This window comes from Ascaphus truei, unplaced genomic scaffold, assembly GCF_040206685.1.
Source record: "Ascaphus truei isolate aAscTru1 unplaced genomic scaffold, aAscTru1.hap1 HAP1_SCAFFOLD_369, whole genome shotgun sequence".
NCBI classification, from domain to species: domain Eukaryota; kingdom Metazoa; phylum Chordata; class Amphibia; order Anura; family Ascaphidae; genus Ascaphus; species Ascaphus truei.
The window spans coordinates 87,501-102,054 of NW_027456700.1; the positions used below are offsets into that span (position 1 = coordinate 87,501).

The 14,554-nt window shown below is 42.1% G+C and overlaps 1 protein-coding gene across 1 annotated transcript in view; it reads left to right on the forward strand.

Moving 5' to 3' along the window:
* LOC142483772 (uncharacterized) overlaps positions 1-14,554 on the forward strand; it is a 78,609-nt gene that overhangs the window by 32,405 nt on the left and 31,650 nt on the right. Inside the window, exons 10-17 of the mRNA XM_075583758.1 lie at positions 3,046-3,176; positions 4,742-4,927; positions 5,087-5,149; positions 5,786-5,956; positions 8,340-8,543; positions 8,734-8,854; positions 9,462-10,789; positions 11,030-11,434. Of these exons, the coding sequence (XP_075439873.1) occupies positions 3,046-3,176; positions 4,742-4,927; positions 5,087-5,149; positions 5,786-5,956; positions 8,340-8,543; positions 8,734-8,854; positions 9,462-10,789; positions 11,030-11,434 (2,609 nt within the window). The remainder of the gene's footprint in view (positions 1-3,045; positions 3,177-4,741; positions 4,928-5,086; positions 5,150-5,785; positions 5,957-8,339; positions 8,544-8,733; positions 8,855-9,461; positions 10,790-11,029; positions 11,435-14,554) is intronic.

The following is a 14,554-nucleotide window of genomic DNA, read 5'->3' on the forward strand; positions in this document are numbered from 1 at the left end:
AGGTCTGCAAATCCACGACCTGTCCCTAAGGGACCGCTACCTATTACACTCTTGATAATTCAAGTAGCGCTTCAGCAGAAAAGTAGCTCACAATATATACCATGAGGATTCCCTGTCTAGTCACACCAGGGAAACTGCCCATAAAGCAATGTAGCTTTTAATCAAACATAGCTCCTTTAATCTGTGTATGCTTAAATCTAGTATACAATGAAGTGTATCAAGTTTTCTAAAGCATAAAGCATGGTAAGTAAGTAACACCAGCCAAATGCACTAGGGGCACAAAGTCGTGCCGAAGCTAAGATATGGCAGTAAATATCAGAGGCTACTCTAGTTGTAGTGAAACAATATAGCTCACAAAGCGTTACACTCTGCTAAGCGTATGGTAGCAACGTACACCATGCGTACTGTTATATGTAATAACAACGGGGTGTAAATCACTGCTGGTCTTGTCTATTTATAGTTAATATATACAATCTGTATCACGTGTTCCAGCCACCTCTATGAAGTGATGTCCCCTAAACTAATAGGGGTACAGTATAGATCCCAGCAGATGCAGGGAGAGGAAATACATGGCTAGATATATCATGTACCAGCAATGGACTTAGTGTGACACATTAATTCACTGCAATCCCAAACACATTCTCAAAATAGTCATAGCCAGTCAGGAAGTCCCTGCTGAGCCCTTATGGTTTAGTGTGTGAGGGATATGTTACATCCGTCAGCCAGATGTAATTTGCCAGATCAGAGGATACTGCTACGTGTGTGTCTGTCTGTGCATATGTAAAAATCTATCTGCGCTAAATTGTGTCTAAAATAGTGATACACTATATACAGAAGCTACCATGAGTCTTTATGCCCCGAGGCGCGGTTCAAAGACCACATCCAGTTATAGCCTCTTATAGTAAAGTTACGGTGTAGCTACCATAGGGTTTTAAAGCAGCGACTTGTTTCTAACTTAATACGTAATTAGATACAACAGTGAGTCCCAGTGGATGTAACACATAGCCGCAAATGTCATGAGGTATAGTAGCACGTATATTTCTGAGCGTGTTATGAATATAACATGCTGGGCATTGACGACAAAGAAACACAACACAGACAAAGTGTGTACATAATGCTGGCGGCAGAAGTCCCCAATAGCCAGTAATATAAAACCAGTTTCCCTTACCTGTGTGTCACGTCAGCCTGTGTCTGTTGCGTCTAAGCCCTTCGTATTCACTTCTTCTCCCACAGGTATTTCCGCATGGTGACGTCACTGCATCTGCCGTGGACTCCAGGAGCTGAAGGTGATCTCCCACGGTAGAACGTATTACCTCTCCCCCAGTAAGGTCACCCAACAGGCAGGAGGTATATTGCAAACAGGACAGGTTTATTACTACACTCTGCAGTAACAGTTACACATCAGTCTCCTGCCGGATACAGTCTGTCAGGTCAGCTATCACTGAAGATGGTCCCTGAGGTATGGTCCACAGGTATGGTCCACACTCACTCTCCCCGGAGGGAAGAGCACATGGGAAGGCCGCAATCTCAGGCTCCCTGTGACCTGCCTTCCTCAGAGGGGGAAGGACCTACTAACTTTAGAACAGTGCAGTACTAGAGTGAGGGGGAAAACCCCATACCAACTACTGGCAACCTGATAGTACCAGGGTTTACTGCCAGCCCAAGGGCAGAATAGTAGTCAAAGGGGTACCCTGATAGATATATATACATACACTTACCCCCTCCCCTAATATATATACACACACATACTTATATACATACACTTACACCCTCCCCTAATATATACACACACATACTTATATACATACACACTTACCCCCTCCCCTAACATATACACACATACTTATATACATACACTTACCCCCTCCCCCCATATATACACACACATACTTATATACATAACAAACACACACAAAAAGAAGTCGCTCACATTATATATACTAAAGGCTAAATCAGAACCCAAAAATAAATACAGTCTTAATATCTTAGTCGTCAGAACCAAGACAACACATAATACAAATATAGAAGGGAACTGATGGTGCTAAGGGACATAGATAATATGAAAACACAGAAAAAAGACTAACAGGATGCCTAAGTAAAGCACTCACAAAATGCCGTAAATAGAATAAGAAACAAAAATCTGGGTCCACAGTCAGGGTAGAAAATATGGCAATGATTATATTATGTAACAGTGGAACACACAAACATTTAAAAACAAATAAACATTAATGGTAGCAAAAAAATAATAAGCAGGAACACCTATCAAAAAGGAAAGGAGGGTGGATATGTTGTAAAAGGATATAACTGAACACTAAACCGCCAAAAAATGTATCATCTAATAATAAAAAATAATAAAACGAAACAAATCTGCTAAATAGCAAAGACACCCCAAGATACTCCTAACCACCAAATCTGGATAATAAGTAAATACTAAACAGAAGTAGGGAGAACATATATAATATATAAACTTATATGTACAGTACTACAAATAAAGCACACATAACAAATAGTCTGTAACCAAGGGGGAGTCACAGGGGAGAAAAAGCAGACAACATTCTCAAACCCTGTGAAAGTAAATCCAGAAAATAAAGAACACAACATACAGTAGATGCAGTGATACCTGTAAGCAACCACAGGTAAGGCACTGAAAGAGACAGGGAGAAGGATACTAATATCAGCCAGTGCCAGAACCCAAGTAGATGAACCAGTCCTGTTGATAGAGAGGGGACCCCTAGTGAGAGACATGGCAATACTCAGCTGAAAATGGAAAGCTAACGATCAGTCCATAGGAATTCCCAATAGCATGAAGTTCCTGCCCAAGTCTGGATCGCATAATAAGCACATAGGGGGTACACCCTCAGGAAGGAGTCCTGCGATGTCAGGGATCAAACATCAGATGCTGCCATAAGTAAACACTACGCGTTTCGCCCGTGCGGTGGACTTCTTCCCGGAGTGATAAAAGCTCTGCCAGAGAGTTTGGGGATTTCGTCGATGTACTCAACCACAATGAATATAATATCAGTAAGTCTAGTTCCACTTCTATAGACTTCTTGGATCTCAAAATCTATATTGACTCGAGTGGGAATGTGGGTACAGACATACACAGGAAGACTACCTCAACGAACTCTATTCTTCACGCTTCCATCAACAGCCCTAGATTCGGGGCATTCCTCGTAGTGAGTTTATTCGACTCAAACATAACTGTTCTACAGAGGAATGCTTTGAGGCTAGAGCTATAGAGATGAAGGAGAGATTCGCATCCAGAGGGTACAGTAGGAAAAGCATTCATCAAGGGTACCAAAAGAGTGCCAAGAGCGATCGTTCTTTATTATTACAACCTAAAAAAAAAATAATGGATTCCAAGATCAGTTTTATTGGTACCTATAACAATAGATGTCGAGACCTTCGACTGATTCTCCAAAAACATTGGCCTGTCCTCTGCACCGACGGTGATCTTAAGGACACAATTGGTGACAGAGTTAATCTGACTAGTAGACGCTCTCCAAATTTACAGGACCACCTGGTACACAGTCACTATAACCCCATGTGAGTCAGACTTTCCTTACCACCAGAAGGAAAGGCTTTACCAAGCGTAGTATTTGTTCAGCCTGTAAATTTATATTGCAGACTGACACCTTCTCCACCAGTGACAGCACTAAAAAATACCAAATTGGTTATACGTTGAATTGCAAATCTAAGGGTGTAATTTACTGTTTGACCTGCCCCTGTAAACTTATGTACATCGGCATGACGACCCGTGAACTTAGGTTCAGAATCTTAGAGCATTCAAGAAACATCAGATTTGCCCAACGGGATTTGGATGTGTTTAAAAAGATACTTATATACAGTGTTCGACAAACCTATACATTTGCTCGCCCTGGGTGAGTGGATTTAACATCGTGGCGAGCTCCTATTGGGCCAAGCAGCACACGTTAGGTACTAGGTGGCGAGTAGATTTTTTTGTTTGGCGAGTAGATTTTTTGGTGATTTGTCGACCACTGCTTATATACATACACTTACCCCTTCCCCTAATATATATACACACACACATACTTATATACATACACGTACCCCCTCCCCTAATATATATACACACACACATACTTATATACATACACGTACCCCCTCCCCTAATATATATATACTTGATTTACTTGACTTATCCGTTCAGTCGAGTACGACTCTCGGCCACTCTATGGATCAGTGTTCTCTATGTCTTCCGATCTCTCACGGCTTCTTTCAATTCTTTTATGTTCAGTCCAGTATCTTTCTAGATGGTATCTAGCCAGCAAGTTCTTGGGCGGCCTCTTCCTCTTTTGCCACCGATCATTCCAAGCATGACGTCCTTCTCAAGCGACTTGCTTCGCATGATGTGACCAAAGTAGGAGAGCTTTTGCTTTATCTTGGCCTCCAGTGAAATTTCCGGTTTGATCCGTTCCATAACTGCTTGGTTCTCTTATTCTGGCTGTCCACGGAATGCGTAGCAGACAATGGCACTGACCGATCTGCATTTGGTTGCCAGGCTGATGTCTTTACTCTTCCAGCTGTTGTTCATACTGACCATCGCATTTCTTCCAAGTGCCAGCCATCTCTTGATCTCAGGGGTGCAGTCGCCATCACAATCAATTTTGGAGCCAAGAAAGATTAAATCTTTAACCACTTCAATTTCATCATTATTGATCTTGAAATGAACGTTCGCATTGTTTGCTGTTGTCATGATCTTTGTCTTTTTAATGTTCAGGCGCAGTCCAACCTTCTCACTGTCTTCTTTGACTTTCATGATCAGATGTTCGAGATCCTCCTTATTTTCAGCCAGCAGGGTGGTATCGTCGGCATATCGGAGGTTGTTAATATTTCTGCCGCCTATTTTCACGCCAATCTTTGGCTCATCCAGGCCTGCTCGCCGTGTGACAGCTTCTGCATACATGTTGAAAGCTGCTGGTGATAGGATGCATCCTTGGCATGTGCCCTTTCCGATCTTGAACCAATCCGTGTCTCTGTATGGCGTTCGGACTGTAGCTTCTTGGTCTTGATTGAGTGATCTTATGAGTTCGGTGAGGTGTGGTGGTGTGTCCCTTTCCTTCAGGCAGGTCCAGAGCTTTTTGTGCTCAGTTACATCGAACGCCTTCGAATAATCGATGAAACACATGTAGAGATCTTTATGATTCTCCCTGGTTTTTTTCCATAATCCATCGACGGTTGTAAATGTGATCACAAGTGCCTCTGCCTTTCCTGAAGCCAGCTTGCTCATCTGGCATTTTCCCATCGCCGGTTGTACTCGAGCGTTGTTGGATAATCTTCAGAAGGATTTTGTGTGGTATCAAGGCGATATATATATATATACACACACCATACAATACCATTTGAAGCACGAGATCAGGAGACAGCACTCTGGAAAGTTTGATCACAAGTTTTTGTATTGAAAAATACACATAAACCGACGTTTCGGTCCCCCAGTGGGAAACGTCGGTTTATGTGTCTTTATCAATACAAAAACTTGTGATCAAACCAGAGTGCTGTCTCCTAATCTCGTGCTTCAAACGGTATCGTATGGTTTATTATTGCTTTATGGGACAAGCACCCAATTTTTTTCTACTTGCAAGTGGAGTGCCAGCTGCTTCTGTGGATGACACAGGTCCCACAGACCCTCACGTCTGTCCCTCCCACTGCAGGGTGTCACAGACAGGAGGGACACATCCCATTGTATCCTTTTCTGTCCCTGCAGGGGGATATATACATCCCTCTCTCTCTCCCCATGTGTAGGATAATATTGCTGTGAAATACAGTATATTCCAGTAACTGCAGAGGTCACCACGGGGTGAGACACTTCCACACGGACCAGAGACCATTCTTGGAGCATCTGACTAACTCACTGATCATGAACAAGGACAAAAAGCCGATGGCTGAGAAGATCTTGGATTACACCCTGGAGATTATCTACCTGCTGACCGGAGAGGTGAGAGCTGCTGGTGACTGTCATAATGACATCACTCTTATCTCTCTCACTACAGCCGGGACCTGTCTCTGTTGGTAACATGTCTTCATCTTCTGTTAATCTGTATTTTGGTTTTACCTCAGGGGTCTTCTCTGGGACCGATAACCTTCTTGAATTAAAACCAGTCTTTTCTTAAATATCCAATAGGGTTTATATTAACCAATTCCATGTCTTTTGAAACAAAATGATGTATTATTAGACAATTGATAATTTAAGAGTCAGGGCATGTGTAAACGTAAGTGAAACCATGGTTTTATCAGCTACATTAAAGGGGATAGTTAGAAACAGGTGTTTAATTAATTAGGTAGATCTTCAGGGGTGAGTTTGTGAAGCCCCGCTCTATATAAAGGTCAGAAACTTTGTGAGTTTGGTCTTCACCATACAGGTGTGTGGATACATGTCATGCCACGATCAAAAGAAGTCTGAGGACTGTCACGGGAGGCCAGGCAATTACACCTTTAAACCGGAATCATTCATTGAGCAGAACCAAGGAGTAAAACAAATGTATTCCATTGAAACAGACGTACACACAGTGGATTACAGTTATACAGAAGTAAACACACTTACTGGGGGATCCGGGCTACAAACTAACCTTTCTTAGCTCAGATAGTTCTTAAAACAAAGTCTTTGGTTGACTCGGCATGTGTTACTAGACGCCACTGCTGTCTGCTCCGGAGAGGCCAAAATCCCATGACCAGGAGATCATACCAAACGTAGAAACAAAACAGACTGGACGGCCCTTCCTAGTGCAGTACTGCACCACCACCTATGGTTAAACAATATATGTCACTGAGAAATAAATAAATATTTAAATAAATAAGTCAGAAGACCACTCAACCTCATACAGGAAAAAAGGCAAATTTCCTCCAGAGATAAAGGTGCACCAGGGGTGAGGGAGTGTGTCACTGACGGACGTCGTCGTGAGCAGCAGGCTCTGGTAGTAGTGTACTGCAGCGTAGCCAGGCTTGGTAGAATAGGGTGGGGAGGGAGAACAAGAAAGGGCCGTTAGTGTAGTATGTCAAAAACGGGTTTCATCAACAATAGACCAATAAAAGCCCCCCTGAGGGCATACTCACAATTGGCACATGCGTTAAACTGTAAACGTGTGTGGGGTCTCAGCAGTGAAAAATCCCAGAAAGCAAGTAGCTTGAATAAAAAAATAACTTGTAATGATTAAAGCGTATCAGTAATGATGAACATAGATACGACATGAGAGATTTATCACACAAGATCAGAGGTATTCCTGTAACCATAGTCTGGAAAAAGGTATTTAAGGAAGAAAGGGGCGGTATCAATATTCCTGGATTAATAGAATAAACTAGCCACTGTCTGTATGAGATATCCAAGTAATGAGCTACATGGTATAAAAGCATATCTATGTAAGGCACAGAGTGACAGTCTAAAGCCACGTGTGGCACAAAGCAAGAGTCACTACATGAAGTAAAGTATCCTGTAAGTGTATAAGACACAAACAATACAATGGGGCACAAAATACAGCACGGAAGATACTTACCCAACTGAATTTGTTCAATCACGAATAAGTGCGAAACAATGTCCACCAGTCCGCGTGGTGCAGGGGGCCCATTTCCACATGAAACGAGACCCGTGGTACTTCCCTGAGTGCGTGGTAGAGGAAAAGTCTGTTTGCTCCAAAAGCTGTTTGTTGCGTATCTGTGCTCGTGCTCCGTTCCTGTGTGCCTCAGGATGTGACTCTGCAGAAGGGGAGCTCCGGCGGTACTCCTAAAGTAGGCGATTTGATGTCAGTCCGCGCCGACGTGTCTACGGCAGCCTCGTCTGGACCTGTCGTTGCCATGGAAACTCATGTCAAGTGCTGTCGGTCAAGGTTGAGAAGTGCACTCGTACTGTATCTCTCCTTGCAGACCCAATTGTGTAGCAGGGGACAGAGATATATCCCTCTGAAGTCCTAATGGATGCGCACTCATTCAAACATCCATGTGTAGGGAGTGAAAGAAGAGATAACATGTTCAGTATTATATAGATTATCACATGCATGCATTGTGCCTGTGCTACATTATTCTGTAATAGCTACAGAATATCACAAGTCCTGTAATGATTACATATTATGTGTAATGTGATGTTTTTACAATCCATGATCTTTGTGCTCATATTGGCACAGTGGGGTCAGTGAGTGTGGTGCAGTAAAGTCAGTGATACAATAGACAGAATTGGTGGGGAGGTCATTGAATAGATTACATGAGTATAGAGCTGGTTACACGAGATTTGTCCCTCTCACTGATAAGCAACAAATCTGCAGGAGTACGACACATATCCACGTGTGTCTCTTACTCTGCACAGGGATATTTATTACTGTCTCTCTATGTAGGATTATATAGTTGCGAAGAAGCACGGTGAGCATGTCACAGACCGCAGCAGGCCCTGTGTGCCAGAAGGATTCTGCAGGTCCCAGAGACCCGACATGGATCATCCAACTAACTCCCTGATACATGAGAGAAGCAATGACAAGAAGCTGATGTCTGAGAAGATCCTGGAACTCACCAACAAGATCATTCACCTGCTGACCGGAGAGGTGAGGGCTGCTGGGCAGTGTTACATTTTACCATCTTTATGTCTTCATTCAGCCTGGTCTTGTACAAACTTTGTTCCATGTATCTGTATTTTTCTCTCTCCCTTGCTCACCTGACTTTCCATAAGTAATAGATTCTTATAGAACCAGTTATTATATCTGGATACTGAGTGGGGGATTCTCTGTGTTTCAGGTGCTTATAAAGTGTGACGATGTTGCTGTCTATTTTTCCATGGAGGAATGGGAGTATTTAGAAGGACACAGGGGGTCTTACAAGGATGTGATGGACAATAACCAGAACCTCAGCTCACTGGGTAAGAGGAGGTTTCTCTCATTGTAATAGGGATGTCAGTCCTGTGCGAATCCAGCAAACAGAAGCTCAGGTTACACTTTGTATTCTTTCTACTTGGCATTTTTAATAAAAAATATCTCGTGAGGTTTGTGTCAGGAACAAGAAACAAGTTACAGAGCAGGACAAGCAGAGGTTCAACTCTGTCTGGGTTTCTCTAATCTGTCTTTCAATGTCACCTGAGTACTATTTTTCCAGACGTTATTACACCATTAACGCACACAATAAGGAGTTAAATAACGTGTTTTCATTAGCACTACTGTGAAATAACACATTGTGTTAATGGGTACCAGACCTGGGTACCGTCTACCACTGTCACATGTTTTCAGCTCATCTAACTGAACCCTGTGTGTTCCAGTAAGTACAAATATTCAGTTACCAGAACCTTTTTCAGTAGGTTTGCAGAAAATAGCTATTTAAAGGGTAAGTTAACCACTTGGGTGCTTTGGCCTTTGCCAGTTACATACCTATTGCAATCAGGGACGTGTATTTTATACTAACTGAAATGTACAACTAGAAATGTTACATAATTTTAAGCTATTAATGAACTTCTTTATTCTGTGCATTTTCAGATGGATCCATGAGCAGAAATACACCAGCAGGATGTCACACCCCTCTCTGCTCATCAGATTGTGTAAAGGAAGAGAACAGTGTTATTACAAGTGATCAGGGAGAAAATAGCTTGAGGCAAAATAAACCAAGAAAAACTATGGGAATTATGGCTAAGGAATCAACTTCATGGGAAGAAGGAAATCTCACAGCCTCCCACATTGATACTCTCAGAGAACATACCGGGACAGAATATGCAGCTACTCCTATTAAGGAACGTGACAAAGGAAACGCCAATGCACAGACAATTCACCAGAACTTGTCAGTAATGAAGTATGAGAGCAGTGAATGTGGTAACAACTTTACTAGTGAAACTGCTTATACAATTCACCAAAGCAAACACACCACAGTGAGACGACACAAGTGCTCTGAATGTCAGAAATACTTTGCTTTTAAATCACATCTTATTCAACATCAGGTAGTTCACAGAGTAGAGAAGTTGTTTGTTTGCTCTGAATGTGGGAAACGCTTTGTGAGTAAACTAGCTCTTGTTAGACATCAGAGAATTCACTTGGAGAAGCCGTTTCTTTGTTCTGATTGTAAAATATGCTTTAGTAGTATGAGTGATCTAAATAGGCACAAGAGGATTCACACAGGAAAAAAGCCATTTGCTTGCTCTGAATGTGGCAAATGTTTTACCTACAACTCATATCTTGTTCGACATCAGCAAATTCACAAAGGAGAGAAGTTGTTTGTTTGCTCTGAATGTGGGAAACGCTTTGTGTGTAAAGTAGGTCTTGTTAGACATCAGAAACGTCATTCAGGAGAGAAGCTGTTTCCTTGTTCTGAATGTAAAATATCCTTTAGTAGTAAGGGCGATCTTAATAGGCACAAGAGGATCCATACAGGAGAAAAGAAAATTACTTGCTCTGAATGTGGGAAAGCTTTTAGCTGCAACTCGCACCTTGTTACACATCAGAGAATTCACACAGGAGAGAAACCGTTTTCTTGTTCTGAATGTAAAATTTGCTTTAGTAGGAAGGAATCTCTTACCCTGCACAGGAAGATCCACACAGGAGAAAAAACATTTGTTTGCTCTAAATGTGGGAAATCTTTTAACAGGAACTCAAATCTTGTTATTCATCAGAGAATTCACACAGGAGAGAAACCGTTTTCTTGTTCTGAATGTAAAATTTGCTTTAGTAGGAAGGAATCTCTTACCATGCACAGGAAGATCCACACAGGAGAAAAACCATTTGTTTGCTCTAAATGTGGGAAATCTTTTTACAGGAACTCAAATCTTGTTAAACATCAGAAAATTCACAAGGGAGAGAAACAAATTCCATTCTCTGCTTGACCATTTGCTTGCTCAAATGTAATATATATATAAATACACAGGCCCTCCCATAGAGTTTTTGTTACTTTTGATTGAGATCATTTTACACAAAAACTTCTTTAAATTTGAAAAGAATTTCTTCTTACAACTAATGGGAACGGCCATGGGCTCGGACATGGCGCCATCATATGCTAACTTATATATGCATATATATACGAACATACACATATATTACATGATGCCCCTTATGCCCAGTGTATTAGAAAATATCGCTATATTGATGATATTTTCATTATATGGGATGGTACGGAAACAAATCTATTGGCGTTTATGGATTATCTGAATTCTATTTCATCTACAATTAGGTTCACTATGAGCTTCAGTTCCAAAGAAATTACTTTTTTGGACACGGTGGTTTATGAAGTTGATGGCATACTTGCTACTAGGGTCTACATAAAACCTACTGGCAAGAACACCTTACTACAGGCATCAAGCCATCATCCCACACCTCTCAAACGTGGTTTACCCTATTCACAACTCCTGAGAGTCAAAAGAATAACCGGTGACCCTGAGGAAGCGGAAAAAGCCTTGTCATCAATGGCACACAGATTCTATGAAAGGGTTTATAACAAAACAGATATTGATGATGCTATGTCTAGAGTAAGAGAGATTGACAGACGCACACTTTTGGTACCCATTAACAAAAAAGTAGAATACGGACGATTTAATGTAGTAAGTACATACACTACTGCATCTGGTTTCATCAAAAACAGTGTCCAAAAACATTGGCATATTTTATCAAATGACAATAAGATAGGCAAGTATTTTACTGAACCTCCACTGTTTTGTTACCGTCGGGGACCAAGTCTTGGAGATATGCTGACTAATGCAGATCTGATCAATAAGTATGCGCCCAGTAAAACATGGCTAAGTAAGAAGACTGGATCCTTTCGCTGTCACGGATGTATAAACTGTCAGTTTATGCAGCTTGGCCAAACATACAATCATCCACATAGTGGTATTCGGATAAAAATTCAACATCATCTCAACTGTGAATCCAAATTTGTAGTTTATATGATCAAATGTCCATGTGGACTGCACTACATAGGCAAAACTACACAGATGTTGAAAGAGAGAATGGCAATACACCGCTCAACTATAAGAAAAGCGCTACAAAGTGATACTGTGGATGAAGCTTTGAAATTTCTACCAGTTGCACGTTATTTTAAACTACTTCGACATTCCCTGGCAACCATGCGGTGTATGCCTATCTTCCAGATCCAGCCACTGCCTCGCGGAGGAGATGGGGATAAACTCTTACTCCAACAAGAAGCAAGATTCATCTATGATCTTAAGACAATGGCACCTCATGGATTAAATGAGGACCTTACATTTGGTTGCTTTTTCTGAAGTAATATACTGTAATCAACATTTGTTTTTGCATGGTTTTCTGTTTCTTGATTTTGTTTCATTCATTGATTATTTTGTATATTATATTGTGTTTTCACCCTGTCTTTTCACTTTGGTGTTTGCTTCTATTCTGTGGGCTATTTATCTTTTTATTGCTCCTTTTGTGCTGTCTGGATTATTGATTTTGTCATAGATATTTGCTTTCACGTTTCACCCTCCCCTGGTCATTGATTACGTAATATTTGTATCTTTAACCATGCAATATATTACAAATATGCTGGGATAGCTAAGTATATAGATACATTTCTCATATTAATTATAAATGTTCATTATATGGGTTGAAATACAAGGAGGATTGTAAGCGGGTCGGATCATCGCCAGCTTCAGGCGCTCGAGCCGCTCTGCCGGGGACACCTCTCCCCACGTAAACATCAGGGACAGCAATTCTGGGTAAAACGGACTGGCCGCCGCAACGGCCAATACCCCTCCTGCTGCAAGTCTCTGCCATCCCGGAGCTGGGTCCATTCCCTGCTCTCCGGGTGGTTTGATGGTTACGGCGGTGCAGCGGTGGATTTTTGCTCAGCCTGCCGGGTTTCATGCTCACCGATCGCTGCCTCTCAGCCTTGCCGGCTGCTGGTCCCCGCGCCGACTTGATGCACTCCTCCGGTCTCAGTGCCCGGCTCCAGTCAGACGGATGGCCGGCACTTTGGTTCTGGAGGCAATGCTTCTCACAAGTAGGGGAACAGTGAGGAGGTGCCATATCTTGTGTTATATGTTGTACACTGTGTGTTCAATATCTAGTCCCAGGAACTCGCAATTATCATCGAGTTCCCACTATATTACAGTATCCCGCAGTACACTGTAACACAGGTCCAGTTCGATCCCGCCGCTGCCACCAGTTTTATTATCAAGCCTGTGACGGTAGCTTTGAGACAGGCTATTAATAATACACCACCAAGAATATAACTGGGTTGAACTGGACGAGGCTTAGATATGATAAAATATAATTTATTCCTTGAAAAAGGTGAACACACGAGATATACAAATAACAGACAAAATATGGACAATTACTTAAAGGTTAGGACAAGAAAGCCATCAGGATACAGGATGGGCCATTTCTTCCATAATTCAGTTTCAGATGTTGACATCACAGCAATACATGAAGATCATACATGAAGACATTTGAGTAAGGGGTGACTGACTTATATACCAGTTCAACCCTTCTCTTGCACTCAAGATGCCGAATTGGCTACAAAAAATCTCTTTGAAGCAGATTTTAGCTTCCATTGTAAGTGTGAAGTATCACACTTAAAAACACTCAGTTCCTTGGTTCCTGCCCCCAGTATAAACAATTAGGGCAGTTGCCTTTTGATCACCGGGCTATGTTAATTCTTGCAGGATGCTCTCCCTGCCCTAATAACATAGCAGATGGGGGTCTGCATTTTTTCAGAGCAGATCCAAAATTCCATATATACTGTAAATAACTTCATAACTTCAGTTCAGTAGTACTTACTGGCACGCGAGACATATTAATACATTCCGTCACGTATGACGCTCCCAATGAGACTAAATATTACCGTGTAATACTAAAATTAAGAGAGATATTAATATCTGTCTCTTAGGACCGGCTAAACATCAGGTGTCTGTAATCATTATTTGCGGCTCGGTCCCCCGGTTACACATATGTAACTCTTAGCATGTTCAGCCGAGGACATCTCATAATATTCTTATATTTAATAAGGTCACTCATTCTGATATCTCCTTGCGTAACCGCACCCCTGGCCCCCATCAATACATCCTTTGAAGCAGGGACTCTCCTGTGTAGAGAACATTTGTCACCGGTGCTATATTTCACACCCAATGCCCCAGCCTGGGCCCTAGCTGTCTACACCAGCAATATGTGTTAACATACACCAAACCCCCTCTGTACCTTTTCACACCCAATTTCAATCAAGCCTTTTGAAGCCCAGATATTTCTGAAAAGACACCACGCATCCTAATGCATTTTCCTAAACTGCAGCTCATTAACCCCTTAAGCCCCAGTGTGTGTGTGTGCAGACACTGGCCCAGCAACAATACATTTATACAGGGGAATAAACAGTTGGATGGCTGAAGCAAGGCAAAAACATTACTGGACCCCAGTCCAGTTAACCCCTTGCTTCCCAGGTGAGAGTAGAGGGTGGCCAAATGGGGTGTAACCCCTTTAATCCCGGGCCAAATCCCCTCTCTCTTGACACCCACACCCCCCCTTGAGGATCAATCTCCGAGTGATCCAACCACGGCGTAAGGGGAAATTTCTGGTGAAACTGGGAAAGTAGCCTTGCGGCGTGGACATGATCTGCAGGTACCCAGGAACGTTCCTCAGGGCCG